General features: G+C 27.6%; 1 protein-coding gene across 6 annotated transcripts in view; it reads left to right on the forward strand.

Moving 5' to 3' along the window:
* SLO2 (slowpoke 2) overlaps positions 1–19,777 on the forward strand; it is a 73,641-nt gene that overhangs the window by 21,131 nt on the left and 32,733 nt on the right. For 4 of the 6 annotated variants that reach the window (XM_070638262.1, XM_070638265.1, XM_070638263.1 and 1 more), the window contains exon 1: positions 619–982. The exons of 1 other annotated variant lie outside the window; for it this stretch is intronic. In XM_070638262.1, coding sequence (XP_070494363.1) covers positions 726–982 — 257 coding nt within the window. In that variant the 5' untranslated portion in view covers positions 619–725. Of the gene's footprint in view, positions 1–618; positions 983–14,016; positions 14,141–17,130; positions 17,347–19,777 lie in introns of those variants that run through there. One more of the 6 variants, XM_070638267.1, reaches the window with a different exon arrangement.

A 19,777-nucleotide genomic window follows, 5' to 3' on the forward strand; every position in this document is an offset into this window, starting at 1 on the left:
GAACCGTCTTTAATAGGAGCTATTATATACAACTCAAGTTGTTCTTAAAATGCTTTGCATGAAAAAATAAAAATAATAGCTTTTTTCTCTAGATAGAAGGCTCGTAAATTACTTCAAGCATTCCTGTGGAATATGATATGTCTATGTAGAAAAATGAATTTGTGACATTTTTAAGAGCGAAAATATGAAAGAGAAAATATCATATAAATCTACTGTCAAGCGTGTAGCCAGGGGGATTCTCTGCATGTTGTTCAATCGACCCAAGTAATTCAAAATATCTTCAGGATCTGCTTATATATATTTTTTAGCTATTAAAAAAATTATATTTAAGTATCAGGGACACTTTCATCAAAATCCTAGCTTCATTTCTGTCTAGTCGTATAATGCCTGACGATTAAAAGATATTTCTTGTTTGCTCAAATATTCTCATCCATATCATAACATTCTTAATTTTCTAGTATGTACATATGAAACGATTATGATCGTGACGGAATGACGAAAAATGTTTTAGTCTTATAAAGATTGTCATAAAAAAGGAGAAGAAAACATTGACATAGAAAATGAAAAAGATAAATCCAAAAATTCATTAAAATGATTATAATAGAGAATTGTTTATAGGAAGAAAAAAATTAATATAAAGTACATAAAAATGTTAAAGAAATGTTAATAAGGATCCAATATCTTCCAATTGGCAAAAAAGCCAAACAAAAAACAATCAATTATGTATGAAAAAAATGGACAGATATCGAGTAAGCTATAGCGCTCTGCCGGGAATGTCCGATGAAAATTCAATATCACCGTCGAGTTCAAAAGCAGGACGAAATGTCAATTTTCCACCAGATACAAACGACAACAGCTGTGTGCCAATGGATGCTCCAAATAGTGCAAGACGTGGCTCTAAATTTTTACAGAGACCACGCTCACTATCAGTATGGAGTACATCATCTATTGTTAGTCGGAGTAGCAACCGCTTTGATGAACGGTAATTAATCAAGAATGAAAAAGTTTCTTTTGTTTCTCCTATCATCTCTTCATCCTCATGTCATTTATTATGTTAATGTTATATTAATGCCATCTAATTGCGCTTTTGTAGTCTCGTGAAATTCATCATTTTGTAAACTTTTCACATTCTTCATGCGTGTTTTATCATCATATATTTCTTTTACATCCATGCTCTATGTATCCTGTTTCATTATATTTTGCACAAAAGCACGTGCCCAATCCTTCTTTTTACATTGAAACATTTAGTGAATGGAGTCGTTTAGTCAATTTCAGAGCAAATGCGATACTTTGTAGCTAAAAATTGGAGAGGATGTATTCATGTTGAAAGCTTTAACACAACTTTTTGACAGTGGCCTACTTACAATTCCGCAAAGTTTACAGAAATGAAAGAAAATTGAAATCGTTATTGTATACACGAGTTGAGCAATGAGTAGATAAGTAGATGTTCCGAGAAAATTTCAGTGTCATGAAAAAAGCCTTAACAACTTGATAGGTGTCATTCTAATGTCTATGTAGATAAAGATGTTAAGCATAAAATGATGCTTCACCTTTAAGAGTAAAAATTAAATAATTGAAGTACTTTTTGGGTTGATATTACATGAACCTTTTTTGTCATGCACTCATTGGGTTTCAAGGTTTATTTTTTAAAGTGAAACTTAACTTTATTGGTCGTAATAAGCGTATTGCGTTTGAAAAAGATGAATTAATATGATAAAAATCCATAACAATAAAATAAAATACACTCAATATACAACATTGACATTCAATTTTATTTATGATCTTTCGATTTTATTTTACGTTGTACAAACTAAACCACGAAGAAAACGAACATATGATTTATTTTGTACATATTTACATGAAAATTATTACTGTTTACATATGTAAATTTTCAACACTAAAAAAATCAATTTTCCATGAAACTAAAAATATTCTTCATCAGCCAGTTTTGGAGATGGAAATGTAAATTTAGACAGTTGTGGAATATGGAAAATTTCTATTTATTTTTTTAGTAATTTTATATACTCTTATTTTAAAATTCAGTTTTACCATCAGAAAACATAAATCATTGAATGAAACGAAAAGTTTTTACACACTTGAATACTTTTGTTCCACGCAACATATATTCATATTATCATCTTTCTAAACATTGATAGAATAACAATATAAATATTTTCTTTACTTTTTCTTCTCTTTTATAGGTAAGTCTCTATTCAGATATTTACATATGAGTGAAGGCATCTCAAATCCTAATGAATAATGCGAAAGAAAAAGGAATGAAAGAAGTCAAGAGGGTTAAACAGCATCTGACGGTAACTAATGTGCTCATCATGCATTGTGAATGTAAATTATGAAACGAAATATCCTTCTTCCTCAATTCACAACATATATGGATATTTTTCACTTGAGGGCGTTAAAGCTAATCACACATGGTAATGCTTATGATTTTTCTTCCTGGTTTTTTACTGTGATTGTTAATTCAGACTACCATAAAGTAGAAAATAGGAAATGTTTATAAATAGTATTATTTAATATACTCTTTGCTCTCATGCCGATATCGTCACGTTGCTTAATCATAATTCCGTGAAAAATATTGAATACATACTGAATATTTTTTTAGCTAAGACTGTAACTTATATGGTAAGTGTTGTAAATAAACATGAAATAATCATCAAAGCGTGTAATAAAACATACAAACGGATATAAACATAAGAGTATGTATGTGAAAGGCATTCGACGTCCCTGCTAGATATTTGTAATATGTATACATTTTTCACAAATACACAGTTAATGTTGAGAACGAAGAGCTTTCTGCTTTGCTTTTTCTATGATGAAAATGAGAAAGTAAAGAAAATAAATTTTGCGCATGACTCTTTATTATTTTGGAGAAATTTAATATTCATTGATGTAGAGCATGGATGACATTGAAACAAAAATATTTCTCTGAAGATTAAAGCATATTGACATAGTTAAGCATTGCAATCGTATAGATCGTTCAAAATGATTATACCAAAAAGTCGGAAAGTTCATAAGACTTAACTCATCGCGTGACTTTATGAATGAAAAAATCATAAAAACTTTTGTGTGCGCTGAGAGAAACACGAAATTCTATTGATAATAATAAACCTCTCAATGTACTCATGGGGATCATGTCGTGTGCTTTTATTTCCTTTTGGAACTTTATTTTTTGTAGAAAAGTACGTCAACATATTCTGCGACAACGCGTGGGGAATGTGAGAGAGTATTTTATTTCCAGTATGGAAAGGAGACACACATTTATCCGGTATAGATCGAATACACACTTGTGAAAATTTATTCTATTCACTCCTAGATGTCATGTTTCATTAATGCTATCTTTTTCGCGCCCAAAACGTGGGAGACAAAACTTATTAATTTTCGCAGCACAATTTAATTCAATCATTGACCTTCGTAAATATGATTATTACAGATTACTGGAGTCGCTTTAATTACTCGAAACATTTATTCGAAATAACAATATTAAAATCTGCATAATAAAATTTTTACATAATATTATTTGCATTAATAATAAATGTTTTGTATTCATTATGTATTAATCTAGTAAAAGCTTTAAAAATAACGCATTACGATAAAATTTTGTCCTCGTTTGTCCTTTCCTCAAATGTTTATGAACATCATTAAAAATTAGAAATATATTAATCTTCACTATTATGCTTCAATTCCACTGCGATTTCATTGCGTCATAAAAAAGCATCAACAGGGTTAATAGTGTCATAATTAAACTAAAAGCGAAAATTAATATTATTTAAATATGAATGAGGATCTGTTCTATAATATGTTTCTAACATGTTACAATGGATTAAGGAAGAGTATCATAAATATTAAATTTTGTAAAAAGAGTACAAATTTCATATAATTTAACTTAATTCATCGGTGACTTGTCATATATCCTTCTACAACAGTGGTGACCAACCTTTTAAAAGCCATCTCCCACTATTAAAGTAAATGTGTTCAGAACTATATTCATTGATATAAAAACCATAAAACTTTTCTAAAAAATTAATAACTTTTGAGTTTTGAATGTCAAGTTTAAAATTTGAAAAGTTGCTTCTTTTTTGAGGTTTTTAAGAAACAAAAAGTATTTCACAGAATACCTGAGAATATTCTACAGTAAACTGGTTGGCAACCACTGCTCTACACTTACTTTTTTTGCCGACACAACTAATTAGTTTATCATTCAAGAGCATAACTTACTTGTTAAAAATTAAAAAGGGAAGGTTATGAATTATTAAGGGAAGAAAAGTTTAAATTGAGATTTGAGATTCTTGATAAAAAAGAAAATATTGTTAACGAAATCAAATTGGAAAATTAAATCTCTTGGGAATTATCGCAGTACATACAAAAAAACTGTGGATTTACTTCTACGTCACGAGAAATTCCTTTTTATATAAAGGGTGGCTTATTTATTAACTGAATAAAAACCCTTTCGTGAACATTTTATGCAAATGTAAAAAATTCGAAGAAGGTTGAAAGTGTGACTCGTTCATGTTAGGTACTGAGGATTCATAAAATAAGAAATTGGCGTTGTTTATTGTAATTTTTATGAAATTACAATGCTAATCAATTTTCGTACAAAATCGCATTTTTATTGGTAGGAATTTTTTATGAAAAAAATTATGTAATTTTATTACGATTATTATTTTATGAACTTTTGTTGTACTAAATCTTACTTCCTTTATTTCCTCCCTTTTTTCTCAACACAATTCAGAAGTTTTCATACATGAGGAAATTCAATTTTATTTTTCCTTTTCATATTTAACATAATGTTATTATATAAAAAATACAAGCAGGCTCTTATTCATGGAATAAGTATATATTATGAATAAAGCTGATTTCATTCTCAGTTTGATTTTGATGACTTTTTCATGATATAAATATAAAAGAATATTCTTCAGGTTTGAATATTCTATTTCGCATCCCTTTTTTTGCACAATTTTGGGAGCCATAATAATGTCACAAATTAGATAAGCAAAATTATCATTTCTAGCATATATGAAATGGAAGCGATAATATGGAAATTTTCTATATATGCTATTTTTAGCTTGACGAATTTTTAGTTTGAATTTGTCCATTTCGTTTTCAAATCGTAGCTAATAGTATCATTCAGAATACATTAATATCCACTCTAAATTCGTGTCCAAAAATATTTGATAAATCGATTTATTAGAACTTGGCCTTCAATTCATTTTAAATCAGATATTTCATTATAATTATTTCATCCATTTGTCGTTTTTATGTGGAGAATTCTCACAGTAAAAATAATAGAACTCCAATTTTCCCAACCTCTCTTTTAAAACCACTTCTGAATTATTTATATTGAAAAACTTTGGTCTTCTTCTTTTCTCACTCTCCTCTTTACTAACTATTGATCCAAACAATATCAAATGGATAAAAAAGACAAGGTTGATGTCTCAAATATCAGATAAAAGAATCTGGATACTTTACAAAAATAAGAAGGGTTTTTCTTTGTTAATAATAATAAGTTTGTATTTGGTTTGAGGTGAAAAGAGGATTTGTCATACAATGGAAGCTTTAATAAAAGGATAGATACATTTCTGATTTCACAAGATAAATATTTTTGGTTGACTCCTTAATTAAATATTTTAACCTGTTTGGCTAGAGAAAAAGTCCAATTAGTTCCATTCAATCTCAATCATATGCCATCTATACTGCTTATAACTTCACTTTACTCTGCTGGCAGGGAGAGGCATGTGATCTCTTATCCCAGGTATTTTAGAGAATTAGATAAAAATGCGTTTAAAATCCTCGATCATCATTTTAATATTTTGATATTTTATTGATTTAATTATAGTAATATCCATTGGGACACATTAATCACTTTAGTTTGGTGTTTAAATATTCGTAATACCCCTAAATGAATTTACTTCTAATATTAGCTTTTCAGCTGTTTCCATAGAATGTACATACGTTTATTTTATTTATCTCTTATTGAAGATAATGCAGTACTCGTAAATCTCTTTATAGCCCATCAATAAAGCCTTATCATTACGCTTCCTTCTACTTTCAATAATTAAATAATTAATTCTAATTGCCTCTCAGATAGCATTTTATCTACTTGGGCGCTTTATTTTATTGTGAGAATCGTTAGTATAGAATAAGTGTCAGTGGAAAAATAAAATTACACAACAAATTGAAAATGTTGTCAAGTGATGAAATTATTGATTGGAGAGAAATGTAAATAAGTAAAATTATTTTTGTCAGTTGAAATATTTTTCAAAAAATAAAAATCAAATAAAAATGATATAAACTTGTGGTGACGTCCAAAACAATCGATCCTAATTTTGTAGTATCATCAGAAGTCTATTATATTTAATGACGTTTTTTTCGCTCAACAAAGAAAATGTTTATTTGATATTGTATATTATGATAGATGATTATAGCAACATATCAACGTTATATTGTGCCCGAAAAAAAAATGGATCGATAAATTGTGTCAACATTCATATTATATCATAATAATAGCAGTAATAGAATTCATGCCGACTATTTAATTGACTTCCGCTTTGTCTGCCTTTAATTTAATTCAATTTTTCGTCTTATTCCTATTTAACGACTATTTTTCTTGCTTTTAAGCAATTTACTAACTGTCAAATGATGAGCTTGTATTATTAGTACGCCATTGAAAAAAATTATCTCGAATCATGCTGCTTGTTCATACCTACCCATATGAATAAAGTTCCTGCTGAGCTTTATACAAAAATTTCAGCGTGAAATAAGCATAAAGACAAATTGGCAACAGAAGTTGACAATGACGTAAACTCATAGATAATTCAAACAGTTGGAAAACTTTCTTAATTTGATTTTAAAAGAAAATTGGAAATTTCTGCTGAATTTCTCTTCCTTAAAGGATAGAATAAAACATTTCGTGACTATCATTGAAATAAAAATTTGTTTTTGACTGTAATTTCATTTATGAAATGGAAGCAAAAAAAAAAATTAAAAGAACAGGAAGAATGCACAGAATGTTACCAGAGCTAAATATTTAGGGGAAAGCTAGTCGTGCCACTCACGCACTACTTTAATTTTATTGCAAATATTTGAAAAGAAATATATATAATATTTTATTACTTGCAAAGAATTGAAACGAGACAACTTGTATGAACTTTGAAACTTTAATGGTGATGACTTAGCTTTAATGTAGTCTTTTGTGTCACTTATACTTTACTTTATAGAATCTTATCCTCTTACGATGTTTGTCATTTCACGTTAAAATCGATTTCTTCAAAGTTTACTTTACGTGCTGTATAAATATTCTCGCCCAACCATATATGACACGATAAAGAAGAACATCTAAATTCCTTATGAGATTTTTACGTTCTACTCCTTAGAGAATAAAAGCGAAATACATTGTATGTATGTGTTTGCTCATATTTTCTTCCAATATACTTTTAAGAAAATGTAAGTAAATTATAAAGTGCAAAGTTTAATACTTTTTAATTTATAACTTCTCCGTACTCATCCATAAACATTTAATATAAATCAGGAGATTCTAAAGATAGAGTAGAAAGTAAATGTCGTAAAAATTTGTATCGATTTAACACAAATGTTATAAAAGGAATTATCGATTTAAAAAAATAAGCGAGAAAATTGAAAAGAAACAAAAGGAAGAAATGAAAGAAATACACAACATCAACGCATTAAGCAGTTCTCTTTCTTATCTTTAATGATTATCTTCTAAATAAGCATTTTATGGCTTTGTGAAATTGTATTAGAGACCCTAGATTTATGAGTGGGAAGTACAAAGTCATAATAATAAAATGATGGATTTTAAGCCACAAGTCATGATTTGATACATTTATTTAAATGATAAGAATTATAGCTGTGGTGATTTGATGTCATTTATATTTTGCTTGAGTTTAGTTTAGGTCAAGTTTAAGTTATTCATAACAAAGTTTTTACCTCAAATATAGTCATGACAAAAATGTCAGTTGTAATTAATTTCCATGAGGAAGATAGGAAGTTAGACAAGCATTATTTCAATCTCAGTTAGTGCTTATTCTATAATTCTAAGGATTAATTTAATAATGACACTGCATATTTGTCAGGATAATACCATATAAATAACGGAAAGATGAACTGTTTCTTGTATACTATACTAACTCAAAATACATGAATATGCAACAGCATTAAATTTGTGACGTTGATATGGGAATTATAGTTTATCCAAATGGACATTACTAACTTATTTATTTATTCACGAAACCATTATCTATTAAACTTCAATTTGTCATAAATTGCTTCTGTTATAGAAAATCAATTTCTATTTTAAGTATGTCTATGCATCAATTAAGGTACAATCTTTAAATATTCACGCAATTAGTCAACAACAGAAAAGTAATTTGTAAAATTGACTTTTCATGGTCAAATCCAATGTCACATTCTGAATAGAAAATATTTTGAATCATTTCGTATTTTTGTCGAAATTTCGTTCAAAAATTATTAAATGTAAAATAGATTTTTAAGGAAGTTGATTTTTTTAAACAAAAAAATTCAAAAGAAACGACAATTGTTTGAGAATTCTTGAGAAAAATAATAGGGAGAGAGTTCAAAAGAAATAAGAGAAAATGCTAATTTAAAAGAGAAAAATGACCAAACGAACGAAAGCTTTTTCACGAACAATTGAGCTTTCAATATTTTATAATTCAGAGTTCAAATTTGCTTTGAAAGAGAATGAAAACAACGGAAATTCGTTGTAATAACGAATCAACCGTTACAAAAAATGTGAGAAAAACGAGATCATACATGCAGATTTTCTCACGAAAATTAGAAAAACGAGAGAATGAGAGAAAAAAAGGAGAAATTAATAGAAAGGAAAACTCATTTGGAAAAATATTCGGTCGATCTCAATCGGCACTAACATTGCACAATCGCAACAACGGCCTGAAACGTACTTTTTTTTCTTTCTTTTTTTGATATAAATCCTTTGGCAGCAAATTAATTTCTGAACTCATGTTAACTCAACTCACTTTAGTTTAATTTTCGCTGTCAGAGTTGAAACATCAGTTTTGCTGTTATACGCTTTAAGAAAATAATACATATAAATACATAACCGATCATATCGCCGCTTTTTTTATATACAAAGAAAAAAGAAAAATATTTTGTGTGTTTAACAGTGCTATAGCTGATGGAAAATAATTTTTTATATATACAAAAGAAGTGAAAATAAATAAATAAAATCTATGAAATATGATCAATTCATTTCTAAAATATATTTTTTATAAAATAAAGAAAATGCTTCAAAATGGAAATAAGTGAAATGAAACTGTGAAAATTCTTGTGATCACTAGAAAAATAAATTTGTAGAATCCTATATAGAAGTTCTACAATAAAATAAAATAATAAAATTACATATTCCCGACCAATATTGGATACATACAGAACGTAAATCAAAGTTCATCTATCTTCAACATTGGATTATTTATAATTAACGAGAAAAAAAAAATCCTAGAGGAAAATTGAGTTTCAAAGTCGTAAAATAGTGTAGGAAGTAATTACAATATCAACTTCAGACATTTGATATAAGGATGTAGATAAATAAAAAAGTGTAATTTATTTCAACTTAATTGAGTTATCATTTATTCACAACTGTCTTAAAAAATCGACTCTACGAGTAATATTATCCCATCAACTTCAACAATCACATGAAAAAAATAGATTGCTAAAACTTTATATATCTTATCTCACGAATATAATATTGCGTGCTAGATTCACAATTAATTCATTTGTTAGTAGGTAATGCAATGCGCGCCATTAACAATTTATACAAGTTTTTTCCATTGCAGTAAAAAGTAATGGCTACAACACAAAATTTATATTTGTTTATGTAGATTACTATTGAAGAATGCAAAAAAGATGTGTTCTGTTAAAAGTTTGAGAAAATCTAAATATTTTTACCTACGCAAATTTGTTTGTTGTAATTTGAACAATTTCAAATGCGAGATTTTTTTGGTTCAATCATCATAACATCAAAATTCTGAAAATGTAGCATGGTTCTTCAAATTTGATATCAAGAATATCCATGAAAAATATCAATAGACTCAGAGGTGGATCTCGGAAATGTTTCCATTGAATGATGAATAGCAATTTGAAAATGGGATGCAAGTCATAGCTTTTTAGATTGATAAAATTTTGCAATCTTTTATAATGTTTCTCATGAGAATTTGAATCTGAGATAATATCAAAATAAGTCATCGATTATGGCTGCTCTGTTCGTATTATATTTTATTTCTGACGTAAAGTTACTGAAAAATCTTTCAAATGTTGCGAATGTTTCCAGTTGTATTTGTGTTCAATGTACATAAAAAATATTCGCTGTGAGGTTATTTAACGATATACAAACAAATCTTCAATCATTCAATTTAATTTCATCCTCAGAAATGAAAATATATATAAAAAAATAACTTTTCCATTCTCCATCAAGTTTCGCTCGCTTTACTGGTTTTACTTTATACAGTCTAAGGAAGAAAGCAACGTACAGCAACACTAACATTATACATAATAAAATTGATAATAAATTATTGAATTATTCACCACAGAAAGTAAAAAAGCATTGAAAAACAATGAGAAAGAAAAGAATATAAAAAGCACCGGAAGGATTTATTTAAATTTTCATATCATTCTGTATACATTCACATACACACGAATTGTCTCATTTGTGAAATTTTTTACAGTTAAAAGGACAGTGTTGGAGGTAGTTAATGGAATAGTTCATTACATGAAATGCTTAATTTTCAAATTATAGATATTAGGTATTTGTGTATAACAATTCGACGACTTAGTCATCAAATGTTTCATTACATATGACGACAGGTTAATGTTGTTTTTTAAAGATCGTGTCGCGTTAGCCCTGGTTTTCATATTTTATTCATTATGAAGGAATTATCGATCGATACAATTAATATTATTATTACATATGTAGACCTCTTAAAACCATGTCAATTTTCATGTAACATGTGTTGAAATATTTATTCAACAATAGACGAAAATGTCTTCGAGAGAATTTTTAAAAATTTAGAACCGTCAAATATGTGGGAATTTTGGAATACATTTATAGAGAATTTTTTGATGCGTTCCATTACAACATTTCACTTTAAAATTTTGAATTAATAAGAGGGAAACATATATATAAGAAGAGGAAAAGATTTATTTACCTTGAATGTAAAGCGAATTATTTATTTATTTTGTGTACGCACCTTCACTTTTATTACAGAATTGGTAAACAAAAACAGGAAAAGAGACGAAGAGAAATATTATTTAGCAATTTACTTTCAATTCTAAACATTAAATCTATTATTATATGAAGATGTATTACTCAGTTAGAATTTATATCCTCACATGGACTAATCTAATTTATTGTTATTCTGTAATATGAATAATTAATAATTTTTTTCCCCTCAACTACCTCTACATGTAATATGCTTTCCTCTCAGCAACTGCTTTATTTTAATGACAATGTGCTGAAGTGTTAAGGTCAAGAAGTGTAAATGTCATTTAGAGATGGGAAAGGAAAAACAAGGTTAATTATTTTGATAAAGCTTAGAAAGGGTTTTTTTTTGCTCTAATATAAATTGAACACTTATTATTTAAACGCATTTTTGTTGCTTATGAAGTTGATATAATTTTAAGGCAAACATTTTCAATATGGAAATCAGGATCTATAAAAGGGTTAATATCTTTAGGGTTAAATAAGTATGCAACAGCTTTTTCTTATTGTATAAAATTATGTAAATTTCATATCTGAGAAACCAAATTTGTACATGCAAATTCGGTTCAAAAACAGTTGTTTCTTAAACTGTTCAAAAAACTTCTGAAATTACTTTTTAAATTTTAAGGAAGTGAATCATAAGATTTTAAGCAAATTTTAAGTAGAATGGCAAACCTAAGACAGGAGCTCCTTTGTTTGAATGAAAAAGCTCTAAAATTATGACGAAAATGAAGAAACTTTTAATGTTTTTCCTAAAAACTTTTTTATTACTGCCCTTTATTTTTGCCATCAAGGTCGCGAGATTTGATGATAAACATAATAAAAATTTATTTCAAAGAATACCACGGAGACGAGAACAATATGAGGTAAATTAACGTGGAGGAATGAGTCAATTTCTGAGAATAAGATAAAAGAATTCTGAAATATTGCTAATGGATTTTTGCTTCCTTTCATCGAATTCTATCTAGTCTTTATCAAATACATAGTTACTGAGGTCTCTAAAAATCGCTTCATGATCCGAAAAAGTTAAATCCTGTAGGGACGAAATATCCATTTTCTGAAGCAACTCATTAAGTAAGTTGTATTCAATACTAAAGTTCACTAATAATCTCCTGAGTATATACACAAAATGGTATTTATTACTGCCCAATTCAAAAGGCATTTTCAATATATGAAGAGGATCGAAAATAACAAAAAAGGAAAATATCCATTGTTCAGTTTTAATACCATTTTAATTGAAATTGCTTCCTTCAAAGCTCTTGATATTTAAAAGTAGGTGTATGATAAATTTTGCATATTGACAGTGAGATTATATTGTTTCTAATTGAATATTATATGCTCTTTTAGCAACACTTTTTTATAAATTTCCCTTAGTTTCCACTAAAATACTTTTTTAATAAATTCAGCACTTCCATTTCATTTATAAATAAATTTGCAAGGATACTCAAGCCTTTTTATGTACTGAAGCTCATAAAGAAGTTCTTTTTTAAGCCAAAGAATTAGTGTGGTGATGTTTATAGATGAAATTTTCATAATCTTTATGCGACATCACGTATATTTTTTTAATTGATCAAAAACTATTATTTTTGTACACAAGGAACTTTAATACTTTTTATGGAAGGTTTAAAATGGAAAGAATTGATTGACGTATTAATATATTGATTAAAAATCTTCATCAACCCATAAAGTGACATTCTTTTATATTGGTTGCAAAAAAGAAAAATCTTTGTCGTAATTTACTTATGACGTGCAATGTTTTTCATCACATTTGTTAAAGGACAAAATTATGTGTGAAGCATGCATTAATTTAAATGGAAAAGCCTGATAAATCTATCGATCTGATACATAAATAATCAATTTGATCCTGTAAATGGATTCTTTTTCGAATCGAAATGCATTTTAACTGCATTGGATATCAGATATGTACGTCAATTTTACTTCCATAAAAGCCGCAATTGGTTAACTTAATGAGAGCGAAAAATCATGAATACAAGGATGAAGAATCATGTTACATTTTATTGAAAACTGAACAATCGGAACCTGATTGATACGAAGAATTTGTATGAAATAAATGAACAAATGAAATCCAGAAATGTTTATTGACAAAGAAGTTGAAAATGTTGTGTAAATTAATAAACAAAAAAGGAGAACTTGGGAATTCTTGATGTAATTTAATCGTTATTCACACACCTTTTCCCATTTTCCCCAGCATTCCTGATCAAATTATCGACAATTTGAAACTCAATTTTCCAAATGAAAAAATCTGAAAAGAAAAGTGAAATATAAAATTATTAAAATTGATTGTACAGAAATAAAAAGGTGCAGTGAAGATTCCTCTTGAAAAGGTTTTGAAAATAAACGAGCATCAAACTAAAGAGCCTTACTTAATATGATTATAATTATGTACGGATCGAATGCAGAAAACAAAGAATAATAATAATAATAATTTTACATAAAAGGGGAAAAGGCTTTAAAATATCTAGTTATTAAATTTATTTATGAATTACTAGTTCTTATGAAAACAATAATTCCTTAACTTCGATAATTTATCAAACAATAAAGTTTACATTTTGAATTTTCTGTATTCTTGAATCAATTAAGTAAATAGAGTAATTATCATTGAAAGAATTTTAAAGTGCTTCATAATTGACTTATAATGATCGACCATTTTGTGTGAATTGTACCTTATTAAACAAAATAAATAATCGAATCAATTACTTATAAAATATCAAATAAATTTCCAAATCAAATTTACAAAATAAAAATATAAAATCAATTAAACATTTCCAACCGACTGATCTCTTACTCGAGAATAAAATAAAAGGTTTTCATCATTTTCAATTTAGGATTATTGTAAACTAATAAAACAGTGTTCAGGTAAATTAGACACGAGAAAAAGTTAATAGAAAGTGGAAGTGAAACAGAAAAATTCTTATTCCTCTATTTCTCTGTTTTAATTTTTAATTCCTATAATTTCATTAAACTTGATTTATTTTTTTCTTTTCAAATATTTAATGTTAAAATTATAAATGTTTTCAAATGTAAGCAGAAAACCTACAGCATACAGCTTTAGCGGTGTAGTTTTCATATTAAAAATCTGTTGAAAATGTAAATGAGATAAAAAATACACGAAAAGGTGTTGATTTAATCAGCTTTAATTCTCTCATCTAACGATGTAAATATTATTGGCCCAGACTTTTCTTACTTCATTCATTTGAATATATTATTTTGCACTTAATGTTAAACATTGAGAGAGTGGTTTTGTGCTAGATGTTTATATGTGTTACTCTAAAATAATTTGAATTTTAAAGATCTTACATAGAGAAAACCTTAGCAATAGTGATTGACGCGATCTGGAGAAATTTCTAAAATCAAAGAAAAAATTATACTAATTTGTTTTTAAAGCAGTGATTCTTTTTTTCGTGTGCTGCTATACTGCAGTTGAAGATGAATCAAGTTTCACTAAATTTAGAGGAAATATAATGCCAGACCACAAATTTCCATAGATCGATTTAAAGTTTCTGGCATAAATTTTCTTCTGAAACAATTTACAAAATCAAAATTAATCTTGACTTAATTGTTGATTTTCTTTTTCAAAAATTTATAATGTTTTCTTCAAATTAAAAGCATAAAGGAATTAAGACCCACTGACAAGAAAATAATTTCTAATATTAAAAGAAGTTGAAAAAAATCTTGAAACTATTAAAGTTTGTCGTATGAGTTCAAAGAAACAAAGACTACTTTCGTGCGTAGATATTTCTCTTTAAACAATGCACTTATTCTTTTGTAGATTTTTGCATCAGACAATCTTTCTTTGTATAACATGGATTTAATTTTCTTTTCTTCATTTAAAACAGCACATTAGAATGTTGTTTTAATGATGTCGCTGTCTTTCTCTTTAGATGTCCTTCAAAAACTATCAGCATCATGAATGAGAACTGAATAAGCACCAACTATTAAAACACAAATTTTATCCTTCTATGTATGTTAATGTGCAATGAATATTGTTCTCATAATGTTTTAGTAATGATGGATGTACAATTCTGTTGTCTAAGAATTGCTTGTAAGTTGTCCCTTTTCCTGATAAATATTTGATTTTTAAGTCATAATAGTTACTCATTTTACTATCTTTTTCATTTTGTTGCAAAATAAAAAATTATTATTTATGCTGTGTAATCTCTTTTTTACTTTTGAATATTTCATTGCTTCTGCATTTTCTTTCTATCTGCTCCTCTCATTTTTATAGTACAGCTCACTTGAGATTTACACTAGATGCTGTTTTGAATGAACAAAACAGATTTTTTTTCTGTAGAAAAAGTCTATGTTGAGTGAACAGAAAGAATAAAAAACTCAAAAACCGCTACTTGAGAGAATGCAAACTTTTATTTTATTACTCTTATTCCTTCTTCATAACTCCTCTTTATGAAACGTGCTTTATCATTTCCTTCATTTGTTATTGACATCTCCAACTATAGTGTACTTACTTTTATTGATTTCTATTAAGATAAAACATTTTTATATAATACAATATTGTATTTATCTACCTTTTAATCTTGTTATTTCTTTAATTCAATTCATGTCACATCATTAAAAAAAATTTTTGTCATCAATATTTGTCATCTGCATCACTTTAGCTTCTTTCTCAAAACAATTTAAATTAATAATAATGATTTCACTTATATAAAATAATTATCCATTCATTGTTGCACGATAGCTCATTACGAAAATCAATAATTATCATTTTAACATAAGTGTAATGTGAACATAGTTGACAGTTGACAATCGTATTAAAACGATGTTGAATTAATCAACTGTATCTTTCTTATTCATAGTTAAATTTTCAATATTTTTGCTAGTTGCTACAATGAAAAGTTGAGAGAAAAAAAATATTCCATTAATTAATTTTATGGACTTTACTCGTTTTATAATAAAACTTTATGTTAAGGCATCGATTTTATTTTTATCTTATGAAGAAGACTGGAACTAAAGACAATGTAATGCAGAGTCGTAATCACATTAAATACTTGGAAATACTCCTAGTTACACTCTAGATAAAACGCTTGAAATTTTATACTTCTTTTACACAAAAAAACTTTTCCTATAGAATGCTTAGTTGTGGAAAACAAGTTAAATTACTTTCTTTGTTAGTCGTTTACAACAAAGAGTAGTTGTACAACTACATGCATCAAAATTTTGAAAATTTTTCAGATCATTTAATTTTATGAATACCAAATTTTCACCATTTGAGTTTAAATTAAATATAATCTACAGTCAGTTGTTTCTAGTCATTTTTAATTTGGTGTTTAATTATTCATTGTTAATCCTCCCTCTTAAAATTTAAAACACGACAATTAGGCAGCTTTCTGTGTCATTGAGTTACATCGAAATTTGTTCTGTAAATAGAGCCGATGTAAAAGTAATGAATGCTTTCTTGTAACTGCTTGTAACGTTAATAAGATTATTTTAAAAAGATTCCGTTGCTACCTAAATAAGCATATGAGAATTATCCAGGCGATAATGTAGAATGTGTTGTTAATGTCAACTTTTTCCATTAGATTAATTTCCTTAACAACTTAAATATCTAAAATTTTTTGCTCAATTTATCATTTTGCTATTGATTTGATTTATCTTCATTTGATATTTTAATTTAATTTTATTGCTTTTTCTTGTATGTAAATCTATTATACCTCCCACTTTCCACTCCATTTCGCTTCAAATCATTTCTATCTATAATTATCTATTCAAATATCATTGAAAATATAAAGAAGAAAATTGCTTTCGTTGCGAACTGCTTATAAATCTTTCTAAACTTCTTCTTTCATCCTCATTCGCGCGCGCTTTCATGCTTATGGTTTTCAAATATACAGAATGTCAATGTTCTTCTTTCGACTACATAATTTGCAACGCGAAGAGGCAAACAAGAAAAAGAAAAAAGCCGAATTGCGTCAAAGACGTGGCGCTAAAGTTTTTCGACGTGTTAGTCGTGCCGATTTAAGTCACTTAACAGCGCCTTCGAGACTTTTTGAAAAGACACCAATGAATCCTAGTGATAGTCTGGACGAGATTGCTCTTCAGATTCCAAGGTATTGTTTTATTTTTTTTTTCTTCCTTTTTTCAGTGTTAAATTTCTTCTTTTCCTTCATGAACTGTGCATCTGTAATTATCTATTAATAGAATTCTCTTAATTTGACACTTGAAGCTAATGAGTGGGAATTGTTCATGAGCAATTTCCATTAGCATATAACCGTGAACTTTTCGCTCAATAGTCAATATCATGAAATATTAAATAATGCGAACTGTTTGTGATTAAATCACATTTGCACGTGTTTATCATTATTCGTACATATCAAGAATAAATTGAAAGTCCTAAATCAACACAAAATCGTAATCAGCATCAGTTGAATTTGTATCGTTGAAAATGATTCAAAATGTTTGTTCTAAATCAATATAGTACCTTCGTAATTTGAAGGATATATACTTTTTATCAAAAACATTTTAAATTCAATTTATACCTTTTGCCACTAAGTACAAAATATTATAAAAGCTTCGCGCAATTTAGAATTTTCAAGGGAATCAATAAATGATGTAAAATGTCAGATAAAGGTCGATATTTACATGGTACGATGTAAAAATATTCAGCAAGAGGATATATTATTTAAAAGCATAATTTCATAGACAAATAATTTAAAGGAATAAATTTCGAACAATTTTTTTTTTTCTAGCTTAATTGTAAGGATATATATGATGACAGAAATAAAAAATACTAGAATGTAAAACGTAAAATGAAATGATGATCCATAGAAGTAAATATTAAAAAAATATCATCATTAGATCTTAATTAATTCATTCGTATATGAATTTAAAATAAGACATGTCTTATGGAATATGATACCACTGTGATACTATATTTCAAATTCATCAACCTTTATATACTTGAGGTTGAAATATAGACAAAAATGGCAAGCACCAAACATTTCAAAAGTAATATAATGGGGGAAGATTATTCATAAGCCTACGTTTGCTAATTAAAATAAGTTGTTGTTAAACTAACATTAATGAGCTAGTTCTAATTACGTTCGTTCACACAATGCAAATGGTAACATGTGTATGTGATTTGTTGTATTTAGCAAACATAAAAAGCAATTAACTTGTTGCTCTCATGCCTTATAAAAGACATCCTAATTATTATATTTCTATGAATACTTGTTGAACATTAGGAGGTAGTTGTGAAATTCGAAAATTCAATTAAACAACTATAATTTGAAATTACCAAATCAATCTTTCATCACTTATTAAACATCTTTGATCTTAATTTGTGTTAAACTATTTTTTCTTTTGTAAAGAATTAATCTTACTCATTTTACTCTTTTGTTGTTACTCCACTGCACAGCAGTCCGTCATTAATGCATATGATGATTTCTGTGAGATACTTTGTAAACTCAACATAATTTACATTTAATTTATTATTATATTGTCGTTATTGTATTACAAACGGGAATAAACAACAAAATGATTGATATGAAATTTACGTCGTTTTAATATTGTAATAAAATATTAAATAAAAAACTTTCATCAGAACTTTTTGCAGTGGGAAAATACATTTTTAATGATTGTCTGTGGTTGGCATGATGAACAAAATCCTAATCTAAGTTGAAAAAGAAAAGTAACCGACAGAGAGCAATTCAGGAAAAAATAATATAATAGAATTGATCTCGAGTATTTCTGCCTTTTCCGCCTGAACTTATCTATCATTTATTTTTATTTAATGCCATAAATAAAAAATCAATATGACTTTCCATAGCTTTCCACAGATTATGAGACCGATCATCTAGCGACAAATTCATTCATACAGAAGTCATACTCATATGAGCTGGGATAAAATATGATTTTACAGCATGAATATTGCTTTCTATACAGATTATCATATCGCTATGTACTCATGTGTATAGTAATATGTAGTGTGAACGAATTTTTTGTTATCTTATGTTACGTTACGAGTCGTGTAATGTAAGCTGTTTTATATTTTTAAAGTTTAATAAAGTTTAACTTATTGGATGCAGTTGTCTCCTTTCAATAATAAGAGAGAATAAAACTCCAGCTAGGATGAAAAAATTATTTACGGAATGTATAAGACGACTTTTCAATCTACAACAAAGTTGTGTTAACCAATAACCATAATTTCAAAACTTTTCATCTCAGTAAAATAAGTCCATTATTTTCCTAGAATAGCACCCCATGGACAACTTCTCCATTTGTGTTCAATTAACTGGCATTTATCGTTAGCGTGATGGACTGCTGTACCTTATCATTCAACATAGAAAAAGTATTCTCGTGTATTTGTTGTTCCGAAAAAATCGTTAAAAATAACATTATCGATTGGCTAATCTATACTTTCACGCAATTTACTCGAAACATCAATCAAACTTCTCAAAACTAAAATAATATCTCTGTAAATTAGACAAGAGAGAGAGAATATCTGAAGAGTTCCTCGAAATTATTAATAGGACATATCAA

The sequence above is a fragment of the Chironomus tepperi genome, unplaced genomic scaffold (assembly GCF_022539635.2).
Source record: "Chironomus tepperi strain 1889 unplaced genomic scaffold, CSIRO-AGI_Ctep_v1 contig_172, whole genome shotgun sequence".
NCBI lineage: Eukaryota > Metazoa > Arthropoda > Insecta > Diptera > Chironomidae > Chironomus > Chironomus tepperi.